The sequence below is a fragment of the Ruditapes philippinarum genome, unplaced genomic scaffold, assembly GCF_026571515.1.
Source record: "Ruditapes philippinarum isolate M1 unplaced genomic scaffold, ASM2657151v2 ctg1952_1_1_1_1, whole genome shotgun sequence".
NCBI lineage: Eukaryota > Metazoa > Mollusca > Bivalvia > Venerida > Veneridae > Ruditapes > Ruditapes philippinarum.
The window spans coordinates 50,449-66,599 of record NW_026851518.1 but is presented as its reverse complement, the minus strand read 5'-3'; the positions used below and the strand labels follow the sequence as shown (position 1 = coordinate 66,599).

Here is a 16,151-nt window from a genome sequence, read left to right as displayed (position 1 = left end):
GACTGTGGTAGTTGAAGTGTACATTTATCGACTATTTACTATTATAGTCTGTTAGAACAGACCAATAAGTTTAAAATCAAATTTTGCCGGCGGCCATGAATATGTACGATTGCTGGCCATGGCTTTGTACGACAGACAAGATAAGACTGTATTATTCTTTTTTTCATGTGAACGTCGAGTTTGATGGTTACTATTCTATTTGTGTAGGTACGTAAAGCGAACTTCAACTCGGACCCGTACCTTCAGACGTTTGGAATCAGTATTATACCACAGATGGTGGACGTTCACGGCCGAGTCCTGAACCCACCTAAAATTCAGTATGGAGGAAGGGTAGGTTTAAATGTAAATATTGAAACAGCGTCTATTATTTACTCGTCCAGAGATTTTTTGAATGTGACTCTATTTATTCACTGGGTGAAAAGAAATGACTTTGATCAGGGATGACTTAAGCTCGGGAAATTTGTATCAAAATTCATGTTAGCTCAGGGGAACTTGTATCAAAATTTAAGTTGGCTTGGGAAACATGTTTCAAAAATTCAAGTTAGCTCGGGAAACTTATAACAAAATTCAAGTTAGCTTGGGAAACTTGTATAAAAATTCAAGTTAGCTTGGGAAACTTGTATCAAAATTCAAGTTAGCTCAAGAAACTTGTATCAAAATTCAAGTTAGCATGGGAAACTATTATTAAAAGGGAAACTTGTATCACTATCCAAATAAGCTGGGGAAATTGTATAAAAATTCAAGTTAGCTTGAGAAACTTGTATCAATATTTATATTTATTTATTTGCGTATTAATATAGGCATAAATTAAAAAGAAGGAAAGAAAGAAGTAGAATTTTCATATAGCTTTAATTAAGTTTGGAATTTCATGGAACTGTGAATAAAGAAATTAATTTCAGATACAAGTTTATCAGATTTTTTTTCTAATTTAAAAACAGTTGAAAAATCGCTGGATGAAATAGTGGTAGAGTTTTTGTATTAAAACTATGTTATATTATGTTAATATGTTAAAATACAGTTAATGTCAATAAATTTATTTTTCATTTTCCAGCTTTTTATTGATAATTTCTTTTGATGCTTATATACTTGTATCATAAAAATGTTTATCATCTGATTGTCTTGTTGATGCAATTTTGTATGAAATGCTTAACTTTATAATTATATTTTAATGATGTATAACACCTATATCAGTTTATATTTTAGTTAGTATATCAATAATCTATACTGTGTATGCATACATAATGTTTTATATATAGTCTATTGTATTCAAGAATTAGTTATTTTAGCTTGGAAAGGAATGCTTGTTATTGGCTTGCCAGTACAAAGAAGTCTCGTGTCTGAAGATAATAACTGTTGCTTTAAGATATAACTTTTTGCTTTATGCATCTTGTAAATTTAACTAAGTGTAAGACCATGTCATATTAAACATAAAATTTTAACTTTTTTACAATTTTTAAGATCAAATATTTAAAAGAATAGCCAGAGCTATTGTACTCACCTTAGTGTTGGCGTCACACTTTGTCTTCTTTTACTATAAAGCACTGAGAACAGTTGAGTGACTAAATGATATTGTAAATTTGTACAAGGATATGGAGATAATTGTCAACAAACTTTATACTTTATGTATAGATAGTCTGTTGAAATAAAGTGGAAGAAATTATTGTAATTTGGGACATCTCCACATGGCTTTTGACATCTATACCATAGCCATATATCTAAAATTATATTGTTAATAAGCATCGGGGATGAACTTGTTTTTTTCCCCCCTTTTTTGAAGTGTAATCATTTAAATTAATAAGCTAGTCTGTCAGTGTATAGACAGCACTGTCTCTAGCACTGTTTAGTAAAAGTCTTTTTTTTACAGGATTAGTAACATTTCTAGTCATTAAACAGATTGTCTGTACATAGTAGGTTAGCTTGTTTTTAGTAAGTTACTAACTGAAGTTACTTAAATACTATAACCACTGCTACTCCACAAGGAATTCTTATTTATGCAGATTTCTTTTTATTTGTGTACTGAATGACATAAAACTCGGTTCTGTCCAATTACAAATTTTCTTTACTTTTCATATTTTCAACAAGTAGTGACAAATATTTCTAACTTGGATATTAGTATATAAATTTAAAAAACAAAACAACAAGAAGAACAGCAGAAAATGACATGACTTTGTCTCTGTATGTTCATTGTTACAATTTCGAGAACTGTATAAGCCTTAACCCTGCCATAATTAGTGCAATGGATTTGCCCAGCTATGAATTTGGAACAGTCCATTTGAAGTTTAAGGGATTTCAAATTCAAAATTCATAATAAAAATGATTGAGCTGCCCACATGTCCATGCAGTCTAACCAGTCTCTATTTTGGTGGGGAAGGCTAATCACTTTTGGCCCTGTTAAAGATTGGAGCAAAAATATATACTAACTTAAACATTGTTGCCAGTTTGGAGGAAAAACAATTCAACTTGGAAAAGATGACCTGTACAGATTTTATGTTTAGTTAATAATAGATATGATGATTTTTACAACTATTAATCTTCTATGTATCCCATGAATATTAACCTTATGCCACTTTTTGAACAGTGTATGCCAGTATGCCATTGCAAAGTTGCAGCATGTTACTATATTTAGAACATGTCCAGAGCTTCCGGCAGCATCACTTCATGTTACTATTTTTAGAATGTGTATATGTTACTATTTTTAGACTGTATCAATGCCATTATGTATTAATTTTTTTAGACTGTTTATCAATGCCCTTATGTGTTACTATTTTTAGAATGTGTATGATGCTATATGTTACTATTTTTAGACTTTGTATATGAATGCCATTATGTGTTACTATTTTTAGACTGTGTATGATGCTATTACTTAATTAGACTATGTGTGGATGCTATGCTGCGAAACTATTTTTAGATCATTGAATGGCTGTGGTATTAAATAAGTTGTATATTATTATATACATACATTATGTATTTGTGGTTGTGGCTCGGAACATGATGCATGTTATTATTTTCAGACCATATCCTACATACTTTGAGTTGGGTGTGGTATAGCTGATATCACATGACCTATATGTTACTATTTTTAGACCAAGGCGCAAGCCATTCCCAATCAAGGTGTGTGGGATATGAGAGGGAAGCAGTTTTACAGCGGTGTAGAGATACGAGTGTGGGCTATAGCATGTTTTGCTCCCCAGAGAACCGTCCGAGAAGATGCGCTCAGGTGTGTGCTGGTTGGTAGACAGTAGATAAAAAAAAGTAGTTCAGGATCTTTGATGCTGCTTGAATCGTTGCAATGATTACCTGCTGAAATGATTTTGTAACAAACCAATTCTTTATATCAATTTTGAAAAGTTACGTTTGGCCAGTTTTAGGTTTGGTTTGACTACTGTGGATTATGCTTTTAATTTTTTTTTCTCAGTAGTCTTAAGATTTTCAGTAGTTTCAGACCAAGACAAAAAGTGTATGGTTTTTTTCATAAAATATTGCACAAGAAAAATGAGCTGAAATGCAAACCTATCATGAAAATATTTAATTTTTTTTGTAAGTGTGCCAAGTTATAGAATTTCGGTGAACAAAGTAAAGGTTAGAGTTACAAAATCATCAATACTGTAAATATTGCAATGTTTTAAAGCTTGCAGAATTTATGTTGTAAGTATTACAGTGAAATACTTGTACATTTTCTGTAGACAAAGTCACAAGTCCTACCCAATGACGGTGTTTGGGACATGCGTGGCAAACAGTTCTACAGTGGTATAGAGATACGTGTATGGGCAATAGCGTGCTTCGCTCCACAGCGAGCTGTACGTGAAGACGCTCTCAGGTTGGTATAACCTAGCGTGACCCCCAGTGACCCCTTTTTTGACTGCTTGCTTGACCAGTGCATTTTTTTTTATTACAATAAGTATGACAGTGAAAAAAACGTGCTGTGAAAATTGTGTGACCCGTGTTTGTTTTTATTAAGTTTTCTGTCAAGCATGTTTTTTGAAAATTGTGGATTGGTCCAATTTATTGTTCAGATATTAAGTGATGTGTGGAAGTGGTAAGGCTATCACAGATTGGTTATTTTGTGGTGCAGTTTGAAAATTTGTTTCTCCAAAAGGTTTAAATACTATATAATGGTCTTATAGCATTAAGCAGTGTGTTGGTAAATATTGTCTGTGGAGTAATTGTGTATGTTGCAATCAAAATTGTGGTGAATTTAAATTGTCTTTGTTTTTGTAAAAGTTTGTGGTGAAATGCTGTAAAGTTTAAAGGTATATCCCTCAGTTTAATGTTGAAACTCATGTACCGAGGGTTGACAGCAAATCTGTTGTAAGTCCTTCTTTATTTCATATAGGTTACTGCAGTTTTGCGGACAACCCACGTTTTATTACAAAACAAAAACACAAAAACATAATAAACCACAAAACAAGTGTATTTTAATCAGCAAGATTTCATTTAATTTAGTTAAAGGGACTCCACTGGGATTTTTTAACATGCCAGGACTGGAAATATTTTCCTTAGATTTGTATACCATTTGATGTAGGTGTGAACAAATTACTTTTTAGCAAATTTTTTTTATCATACCCTTAACCCTTTCCGGAATAATCATTTTTGATGACCAAAATGACCCAAAAATGAAAATCGTTACTAAGCTTTTTTTACTAAGATTGGGCTAAGAACAACATTTTCAATTTCCAATTTAAGTCTGAGTATATATTTCTTTATCCTTCGCTGATTTACCATTCAATGGATGTATAAAAATTTAAAATTTTAAGTTGTTAAAGACTTTTTGACATCAGTGGAGCTCCTTTAAAGACAAAGTTGTGTTGATCCCTGGAATTGAACTAAGTCAATCTTAATCTGAGCTAATTGATTAATTTAATAGTTGTACTCATTTTCATAACATGGGATGAGTAAGTAAATATTTGAAAGATATCAGCAACATACGTTTTGTTTATGAGTGACTTTAAGGAAAGACATTTGTTTTTGTTCCTGTTAGCTCATGCATGTTTTAATCAGTGATATATTTTCTCATTGACAGTGTGTCTTGAATGATTGAAGATTATTCCAAATTGAATCCCGTTTCATGCCTCTCAGTATTACTTAGGGGTCAGTTTTTGGCTTGTGTTTGTAATTGAGTTGTTTGGACCTTAAATGTTTAACTTGTGAAGAGAAATGAGTTAAGACCTTTCAGCTGAGTAATAAAAGTCTGAAGTTAGTATTTGATCAAATAATTTCAATTTATAAAAAAAAATAGAATTACACAAAATCCAACACAATTGAGTCCTTGCCCTCTTGTTCTTTATAAATGGTCTAATGTGTGATTGTACATTATTGTCAGTATTATCAATATTTTATATCTAAATTTCAAAAATCTTCTGTAAGATTACAAAGATCTTCTGTTAAATTACAAAGATATTCAATTAAATAACAAAGATTTATTTTAAATTACAAAGTTCTTTTATTAAATAACAAAGATGTTAAGTTACAAAAATCTTATGTTAAATTACAAAGATCTTTGTTAAATTACAAAGATTGTCTGTTAAATTACAAACATCTTCTGTTAAAATTATAAAGATATTCTGTTAGATTATAAAGATCTTCTATTAAATTACAAAGGTTTTTCTGTATAATTACAAAGATATTCTGTAAATTACAAAGATCTTTTTTTAAATTACAAATATATTCTGTTTAATTACAAAGATCTTATGTTAAATAACAAAGATCTTCTGTTGAATAACAAAGATGTTAAATTACAAAGATCCTCTGTTAAATTACAAAGATATTTGAAGACTTATTACAGCCTTAACCTGCTGAATTACAAATATAGACTTTTCCATCTTCTATTTTTGAACAGATCATTATAAAATTTTTGGGGAAATGGGTTTTAAAATTTGGGTCAGTAACAGAAAAGAGATGGTTACTCCCACAAAAGGGGTAGGCTGGCCGTCTTTGTACTGGGGATAGGCAAATTTTTTAATATTTTTATCGAGCAGGTTAGGTTTTGCCCCTTTTATGCCCATTGTGAAAAATGTGATGCTATCCCGATGTTTAAAATTTGCAGAACTTAACCCCAATAAAAATTTTTTAAGCAGTTCTAAAATTAAAAAAAAGATGCGCAAATTTTATAAAGGTACAAGATTTACAATAAATATTGCATTGTGAGTTACATTTTATATTACAAGTTATAAAGATTTTTACAGGTTAAATGGCCCAGCATAAACGGTTGTTTGAACATGTAACCCAGGCCACCAGGTGAGGGTTATATTTCAAACAACCGCTTATACAATGTATATGGTCATATAACTTGTCGTGGAATAGTTATAACAAATTTATAATACAGCAAACTTCATTTTATAGAGAAAAAAAAGATAGGTTTATTAAAGCATTGATAAGTCTTTTTTTATAAAACTATATAAATATATAAAAGTCACATTTGTCTAATGAAAAGCTACATTACAAAATGTGCAGTTTTGTAAAAATATGTGGTATTGAAAGGGTCGTAGTGAAGTAATTATGAAGATGATTTGATTTTAATTTGTTTGATATTGCATTTATCAAAGTAATGCCTTTTAACCATCAAATTTGATTTTTTTTTTTTTTTTTAAAGCATTGTCGAAAGTCAATTTATTTGAAAATTTGCTAAATTATCAAATGTAAAAAAAATGTATCACTTTAAGAATGTACTAATGATATAACTTTTTGCATGATCAGGAATTTCACCCAGCAGTTACAGAGAATTTCCAATGACGCGGGCATGCCAATACTTGGTCAGCCATGTTTCTGCAAATATGCCACCGGACCCGATCAGGTTGAACCGATGTTCCGATATTTAAAGAACACGTACCAGGGCCTACAGGTGATAGTTGTTGTTCTGCCTGGGAAAACACCGGTTTATGGTAAGTCTTTGACATTTTGTTTTGTTATTACACCGTCTGCTGGTTTAGTTCATAGGGGGAGCAATCGACTTGTAATCTAGGAGTTGCTGGTTTGCTCCTTATTATATAATTTAGTTTATACCAATTTACTTAAGTTCGATTGTTTGGAAGCTATAAGCTCTTTGAAACAGTCAAAACATTTTCCTGCAACCAACCAGTACAAAGCAATGAGTGTAAAGTTCCTGGCTTACAGAAACAACGGCTTGTCTCTGACTGGGTTTGAACCCATGCGTCCAGCAGTCCATAGATTACTACTTTGACGCGTTAACCAGTCAGCCAAGCCGCCACTCTATTCTTAGGCGGTGTAACATTTCTTTGCGGCAATTGATCTCGAACATTGTGTTTAATTGTTATTTGTCTCGCACCTCTAATTCAGAAATCATAAGGATTATTAGTCAGTCACTTGGTTATTACTGGTTAGTTATCCAAGAAGGTTATTTACTGGTTAGTTATCCAGGAAAGCCAGTAAGGTTTCTTTTAACGACCAAAAATCTGTAAAAATTGGCATAAAACAAAGAAGAACTAGGGTTTTTAGGAATGTACAAATTAAAAGGTGTGACAAACCTGTCCAGTCTTGATGTTGTTACTATGATAATGGATGTGAAGAGTAAAATTCAAGGAAATGTGGGCATAGTTTTCAATATGCCGAAGGTTATTGTGTTTGAAGTATGATATAGATAATAATTAAATTGCCATGAATGCTTTTTTAAGGTTATTGGATATACCTATGATAATGTGTACTATAATCTTGGAACCATCTTAGTTTAAACAATTTTATTATGAACAATGTAAACTTATTACCATGGAAGGTATTAATTGATGGAAAAATGGAAGTAAGCAACTTTTGGTGTCCTCTAAAGCTAAACCGTATTGTCTCCATTTAAAGCCTCCATAGGCTTGCTTATTAGAGCAGGGGCGTTAATTGAAAAAAATACAGTACTTGAAGTTAATGATAAAACTTTACAACATTTGAACGTTGTCTGTTTTTGTATGTAGCTGAAGTGAAGCGTGTAGGAGACATATGTTTGGTTTTTGCAACACAAATTTTCAGGCAAAGAAAGTAAAAAAAGACAACCCACAGACCCTTTTCCCAACCCGTGTTCAAAAAAAAACGTGAAAAATTGGAGGCATCAAAATATATCTTTCCCCAAGTTACGGTGGTAAATTTTATTAGTTATAATCTATGCACTGTGTTAATTGTTTTACTATTAGGGAGAAGTTGTGTGTGCCGCCGGAAGGCTCAATTGGTAGAGACACGGAACAGTATTCCTAGGGTTCTTGGCTCAAGTCTCGGTCATTTTTCACAGTTTTCTTACCCTGTGACAAAAGAACTGCCAGCTTAGCTCAATTGGAAGAGCGTAGGATTTGTAATAAAGGGGGTCGTTTGATTGTCAGGCGGGGCAAAGTTCTAATAATAAAAGTAATCAATAAATAATAATAATAAAAGTGATAATACAGGACCAGTGGTTTTATCCTTTGGAAAGGGGGAAATTTTTCTGTATCAGTTGACCTCGGACATTAAGTATTATGATCATTTAAATTGGTAAAGTTGTCTGATTGCAGAGATATGACCAGATATGATAAAAAAATTGTGTTAAAATTGGTGTTAAAACCAAACAGAATGTAATGTAATAGAAAAGGTCAGTTAATGCTTGAAATTTTGACAGATAACTGAAAAATACTTTAATAGAGAAATTCAGTTTTTATGTGTATAGGCAATCGTATTTAAAAGTGAAAAAAAGTACACAGATGTAAGTAGTAGCGCTATGGATTTTATAATTTTTGGATAAACACTAATGAAAGTACAATACAATTGTGTAGCACAAAACCTGTGAACAACTGAGTTATTATAATGATAAGATAGTCCTTAGTTATTATAATGTGAAAAGAATCATCTGTCCATTATGACTCCTTAATGCTGAATTTGTTATTATGTGTTATATATATAGTCCACCTATGTTCCGACAACCCGTCATATTTCTGGGTGCTGACGTCACGCACCCACCTGCTGGCGATAAGTCGAGACCGTCGATAGCAGCTGTAAGTTAGGAATGTGTCAATCCTTGTCACATTGCATATATGCTTTCTCATGAAGCAATGCGGATATTTCTTTAGATAAGATGATTGGAACTGTTAAAATCCCAAATCTGTCTGCTATTCTAACAAATAGATTGCATCCATTTATTACAGAAACATTCAACCTCTTTGTGCGATTATGCAATGTCTTTCTTGAATAGCTTTGGCCAAGAATGTATAGAATCTTTCTAATTCCTTTCAATCTTGCCTGCCCTGTCCTCTATTGTCTTGATTCTATCTCCAATATCTCCGATTTCATTTGTATTTCTTCATCTTTACTATCTCTCCATATCAGGAGTTTTCTATAACTTGATCTCTGTAACTTGATATTTTTATGAAGAACATGCCCTAGTGTACGACATATTTGCCTGTGTGTATAATTATTCTATTATGATATATATATATGCATGCTATGCATTGACATGTTTTCTTTTATTTCTCCCCACTGTCTTTAATGCATGTATCTTTAAAGACGAGAATATATCTATTGCTTGCAGACCTACAGTATTCCGAGAGCCTGTAATATTCCTAGGTGCTGACGTAACTCACCCGCCAGCTGGAGACGCAAGTAAACCTTCTATAGCAGCTGTGAGTATGAAACGAAACTGCCAGCATTGTCCCTACATATTCTGTACCCAGAGTTGAACGAAAACCAACTTGTTTAGATTAGTTATTTCCTTAGAATACATTCAAAACTTCCCTCTTGCATATGGTCGGATGCATGTACTATATAATATATACTATGTAAATTAAGACACATGGATAATGTATAAGAAAATCGGGCATATTAGAATATTTATGCAGATATAAGTAATGTTGACAAAGAATAACAAGTTTAAAAGAAATAGTTAAAATTGGAATACACATGTACATGTATATAGATTTAAATTTGACAAAGAATGACAAGTTTTAAAAATTTAGTTAAAATTTGATAGATTTATATAGTATGGATATATTTTAAATTTCACCTTAAGTGTCATTTGGAATCCTGTATGGAATTCCTTATATTAAGCTGTAGAATGGTTTATTGGCATGACTGAATTTCTGGTTTCTTATAATTGTGATAAGATTGCTAAGGAAGCAATGCATAGATTCCTGACCTGTCTAATTCTAATTATCAGATTAATGAATACAATAAAAATTTCACCACAACATATTTGTTAACCAAAAGTGCACATTGTCAATGTTTGTGGTTAAATAAATTGTTTTTCAAATAAAAGGTGAGAGTAAGGATCTTACCATTTCCCCTTGCTTACAGAATGTCAATGGTTCTACTCTGGTGCCAACTGAAAAAATGTACCAAATGTTTTCCTTTACCAGTAAAGCTATGAAATCACCATATGACCATTACAGTGTCAAAATCACTTAAAACCTCAACCATAAGTAATTGATTGCTGAGTGAAACACTTACGCCAAAGTTTAATATAAAATGAAAAATAAAAAAGTTGTTGAATGAAACATTAGGCCAAAATAAATATTAAAAAAAATAAAATATTGTTTTCAATATAAAGGTTGTTGCTAGCATGGATGCTCACCCTAGTCGATACTCAGCCACCGTGCGGGTACAACAGCATAGACAGGAGATCATACAGGAACTGGCTTCCATGGTAAAGGAACTTCTCATACAGTTCTACAAGTCTACGAGGTTCAAGCCCACTCGTATCATATTCTACAGAGACGGTGTGTCCGAAGGGCAGTTTCAGTCGGTAAGTTCAGTGTGCATAGTTATTTCTGTGTTACAAAATATACATATTATAATAAATATATAATTATTATTAAAGACACATTATTCTTCAGAAATCTAATTATTCTTAATTCTTTAGAAATGTCAAACATGTGTTTAAAAATGGTCTAATAAAGGATTAAGAGCATGTCAGATGTTTAATAACTTAAGAAAGAAGTGCTGAATGTATAGTATTTGTCGTAAATGTAGCAAATTGTAAACAAATTAGTATTTTGACTTCCGTACATAATACTTATGCACTATAATTATACCAATTGCCAACAGAGCAAAAGTAGCAAAAGATATTTCATGTGTATGGCAAATAAGTTTGTTTGGAAACTGTAACGAGATACCAAAATCAAAACGTTTTTGAAAAATGAAAATGATAGCATTAATGAGGCATAATGGGCCTTTAAGAAAACTGCTTATATGAACCACCTCTTGATCTCTGTAGTACAGTAGATAATTAAATGTAATAAGAATTTGTCGTGACTTACAACACAACCTTAAAATATTAACCATTCTATTTTGTATGATATGAATATCGGGCCATTGGCCTTTATTTACTGAATAAATCCATTGACTTAACTTGAATATAGTCGAATAAACAGATATTGTTAGTATGGTGCAGAGACAATTTGATGTTTTTCTCAAAGATTTTTAGACCCTAAATTTACAAGCAGTATTGTTGGAGGGTAGGGGGAATGTTAACATTTGAAATATGAAACATAAGAGATGCATAACCATGTTTTTTGGGAAAAAAATATTTGGTTTGCAAAAAAAATTTTTTGAAAAAAGAGATTAATGAAATTGAATTTGTAAATTTTCTGAGTTATTAAAACTTGAATGTAGTTGTCTAACCTTATATTTGTTATGAAGACTGAAAAATATATCAGATTGAAGTTTTACTCGCGTTAATTTTATTGAAGTTTTACTCGCATTAATTTTATCATATCATTTGCAGGTATTGTCTCACGAACTGCGAGCTGTGCGTGAAGCGTGTATGAAACTAGAGGCCGAGTACCAGCCAGGTATTACATTCATTGTCGTACAGAAACGTCACCATACTCGTCTCTTCTGCGCTGACAGAAAGGACCAGATCGGCCGTAGTGGTAACATTCCAGCTGGAACCACCGTTGATGTAGGGATCACGCATCCAACCGAGTTTGATTTCTACCTTTGTAGTCATGCCGGTATTCAGGTATGATCAATAACTTGGTTATAAGAATAGATTTAACTCATTACAGGACTGGAGCAGTACCTCTAGACAGAAAAAAAGTTGTAGACAAACATCTTGACAAGTTTCTGTTTTTGGTAATGTTTTATTAGTAGAGTGTGAAAAAGAAAATGTTTCGGTTTTGTAGGCAGTTTTAAGAACTTCGACTCACCACATGATTGTTAAGTTGGCCAATTATGTATTACAGTGGAACCTGTCTAATCCGAACTCGTCCGAACTAGAAGAAAAGTTCGGATTAGAAAGGTTTCCGGATTAGAAGGGGTTTTACATGTTTGTTCATGTTATTGGTAGAATAGTTTAAGGAAAGAAAACTGGAATGCATTTGAAATTACAATATAAATATTTTATTTTTGCAATCCCTTATCATTCATTTTAATACATGTGACTATAAAAATAAATAAATGAAAATATATAATAAGAAAAATGTTATGTCCTCAAGGGAAATTTAACATACGATGTTAAACAGGGGGCTGAGACATGATTAAATATTTGTACCAGCATTTGTCAATTGTTTACCAGGATTTGTCAATTGTTGTTTACTCTTATCCGATTCAGCGATTATCCGAATTCATTGACATTTTCCATTTATTTCCGTTACGTAATCACGTGTCATTAAATTCGTTACAAAAGATTAAAAGATATTTCTATTCCATAACATCAAAATATTTATTGAAGGTGACGAAACACAATCAATTAAGCAATTAACGTAAATATTAAGGCAAGCTAAGTGTAATTTTCACACCTTACCCGATCATACGTTTCACCCATTAATCAAGCGAGATTACTCTTATTAGTTTGGTGAATGTTTACACCTGCAAGATGTATGATTATTTGTTATTTTGAATGTAAGTGTGACATTGGCAAAATCTGTTCGGATCCGAGAGGTTAATTTCATAGTAAAATAAGAACAAAAATTGAAAAAATCGTCCGGAATTTGGAGTAGACAGGTTCCAGATCCGAAAGGTTTTTTACTAATGAAAATAGAACGAATAAAATCGGGACCGGACAGTTCGTTTCGATAAGAAAGGGTTCCGGATTAGGAGGGTTCGGATTAGCAAGGCTCCACTGTATTATCATTTAACAGTTCCATTTGAATTAAAATGTTGAACAAGGCATAAAAATATGTGAGATATATATGTAAAAAATAAAGATATGCCCTTGTCTTTCCTGCTGTCCTATGTAGACTGACTAAATAGTGGAATGTAAGGACATGAACACTTTGCAATTTGGTAATATTTCATTAAGCTTTTAGACTGTTTTTATCTTCGTACATTAGGGTACAAGCAGACCATCTCACTACCATGTATTATGGGACGATAACCGATTCTCGGCAGATGAGTTACAGATGCTCACGTACCAGTTGTGCCATACGTATGTCAGGTGTACTCGCAGTGTCTCCATTCCAGCTCCGGCTTATTACGCTCATCTAGTAGCGTTCCGAGCTAGGTACCATCTCGTAGAGAAAGAACACGACAGGTAAGTTTTTAAGTGATACACAATAATTTCTTCTCTATTGCCAACTTTCTCTCTGTTAGGAAGCACTTAAATACATGAATGTGTAGATAACCACTTCTTCCACCATTCGGAATGTTCTGTTAAACTTTCTCTTTAGCATTTGAAATAGATTGATTGATAAAAGATACTGAATATATCTGAAAATCTTTGAGCATGTAACTTAGCATTCAAATATATGACCAATATTTTTCTCTCTCAAAATGACTTTATTCTTGCTTGATGCATACCTTGAGGTTAAAATGTAGCTCTGAACTGAATATTGCATTGATGAATCAAATGTGTATGATCTAGTCTGGCTTTGGCAAAAGAAAGAGTTCTATGTCAGGTTTCCTAGTATCTCGATTATTAAAGAAAAGGGAGAACTATTGTAATTACCCTGGGGTCAGCGTCACACTTTCGTTAAGTTTTTGTGTGCAAGTTGATAGAAGAATTCACCGACTTATTTGAGAGCATAATGGACGTCATTGTCCGAGGCCCATAACTCGAACTTGGATGTCGCCAGAATTATGGCCTTTTTTGAACTAAACAAACCCTACATTTTTTGCTATTAAGCATGGAGAAAAGTTGAGGGTGCAGTCCTTCTGACTGCTTGTGTAATTTATCTTTTCGGATTTCCAGATTTCCAGAATCATTTCTTTACCATAAATGAAATTTATATTCCAATCGAAATACCCCCTATTTGCCGGGTCAAAGAACAGAAACAAAATCTGTAAAATTACTGAAAATGTTAACAAACTTTTTCAAAGTTTTTATCTGACTTATTGTAATTGAAATACCCTCTTTTTAGCCAGGTCAAAGACCAGAAACAAAACTCTGTTTGGGGGGGGGGGGCCTCAGTAAAATGACTGAAAATGTTTTTCAGACTTTTAGAACGGAATGATGAATTTATGTTTATGCAGCCAGCTTGTAAACTCTGTCTAAATTCTTGTTATGTTATGTTTTATTCCAGTGGCGAAGGCAGTCGATATTCCGACAACAGTGACGAGAGAGCACCGTCAGTGATGGCACGTGCCGTTACCGTGCACCCTGACACTGTCAAGTTCATGTACTTTGCATGAGATCCCCGTGCAATTATAGCAATTCTAGATCCACCACTTGTGCATTGCGTGAAATATACTTGTGTAGCTATTCTTTCATGGTGATGTGTACTTTCAGTCAAAACATGCAAGCCCTTCCTTTTGCATGGAAAAAAAATTTGAGCGGAATTTGATATGGGAGCAAGTTCAAATTACTGACCAGTTTCTTCTCTTCCTTCACAGAAAAAACATTTGCCAAAGAAAATTTCATGTGTTTTGTGGAGAAACTAGTAAAACATAGTCGCATTTTTTGTGCGTAATGCAAGTTATACGTGAAAAAGAATTTGTTCAAATAATTGTGAAAGTATTGGAAAAGTTGTGTTTTTTTTAAGAAAAAGTAGGTAAATGAATGATAATTGAAGAAAAGAACATATCTGAAAGTGATCATTTTTTCATTTAAAAAATGCAAGGGTAGATATATATAATAAATGGGTTTGGACTTTCAACAAATCGTCAAAATTTTCAGATATTTAGTTACAGTGAAGATATGAGTCTGCAATGAGATATATTTGATATATTTTTAAATAGGAATCTGTAAGATATACTTGAAAGCAGCTATAAATCATGTGAAAGTGTTGTGACTATAGAAACGTTCGGCCTCTGGATTGAGGTGGCATGTGGCTGGGGGGAGGAATGTCTTGTTTTCTGTGACATGTATGTGATAAAAGAAATAGTGATAAAAGTGTGTTTGTATATATGAGAGAGTTATATCTTGTCAAATGTGTGTATAAATGTAGAAAAGTATGACAATTTGTAAATTTTAAAATCTCTTCTTTTTAAAATTCTAAGTTTTTGTTTTAGTAGTATGCTCAGATCTATTTATAATATGTGAACATATGATCTTTTTTTTTATAAAAGGTACAAAGCTCTATGTAATGAAATATGTTTAAACGGTAAACTTGTCGTTTTCCATAATCCAATACAAAATGATTTGATTTTTTTTCCTGTTGAACTAATATGAATTTTAAAGATAAAGTTTATAACCAATTAATTCACTTGTTTGACTAAATTCACTTGACACAAGAAAGGACTGTAGGAATTTTTTTCTTCATTTTTTTATATCTTGTATTTTTAAAATTTGATGTTTTTATAATTTCAAAATAACGTCGTAACGGACACGATTGGAGTGTGTTGAGATTTCTGTCTTTCAGCAGTGAGGGAAGTAGCCGGCACTCGTCTGACCACAGTGATGACAGGACGGGTAACCTAATAGCTCGGACCGTTACGCTACACCCGGACACAGTCAATGTCATGTACTTTGCTTGAGCTTCTGGCATTCTGCCCAGTTTGGTCATGACAGATAAAAAAAAAAAAGAAATCTCAAGATTTTGGAACTGAAAATTTTTTTTTTAATTTTTTTTTCAAGGTTTCGGAACATTTCAAGATATGAATGACTTAAGAAAAGAAATGTATGGATGTTATAGAAAAATAGGTTATCTGAAAGGAATTTTTGTGTAAGATGTGTTTTTTTGATATACATGTATATATAAGAAATTGTTTTATTATTTCCAAAATGGCGGGATTATTTAATGACTTATGTATGTAAATAGAAACAATCATCATTATAATTGTCATGTTTGACTATGTGATGTCTACTTGCCACAAAT

The 16,151-nt window shown here is 32.4% G+C and overlaps 1 protein-coding gene across 1 annotated transcript in view; it reads left to right on the top strand.

The window, feature by feature from the left end:
• The window catches only part of LOC132724356 (protein argonaute-2-like), a 39,644-nt gene extending 24,774 nt beyond the window's left edge, over positions 1-14,870 (top strand). The window contains 11 exon segments of the mRNA XM_060709565.1: positions 208-330; positions 3,084-3,217; positions 6,694-6,878; positions 7,914-7,958; positions 7,961-8,004; positions 8,007-8,074; positions 9,491-9,581; positions 10,505-10,699; positions 11,681-11,917; positions 13,230-13,429; positions 14,418-14,870. Coding sequence (XP_060565548.1) covers positions 208-330; positions 3,084-3,217; positions 6,694-6,878; positions 7,914-7,958; positions 7,961-8,004; positions 8,007-8,074; positions 9,491-9,581; positions 10,505-10,699; positions 11,681-11,917; positions 13,230-13,429; positions 14,418-14,526 — 1,431 coding nt within the window. The 3' untranslated portion in view covers positions 14,527-14,870.
• Positions 14,871-16,151: the final 1,281 nt, after the last annotated feature.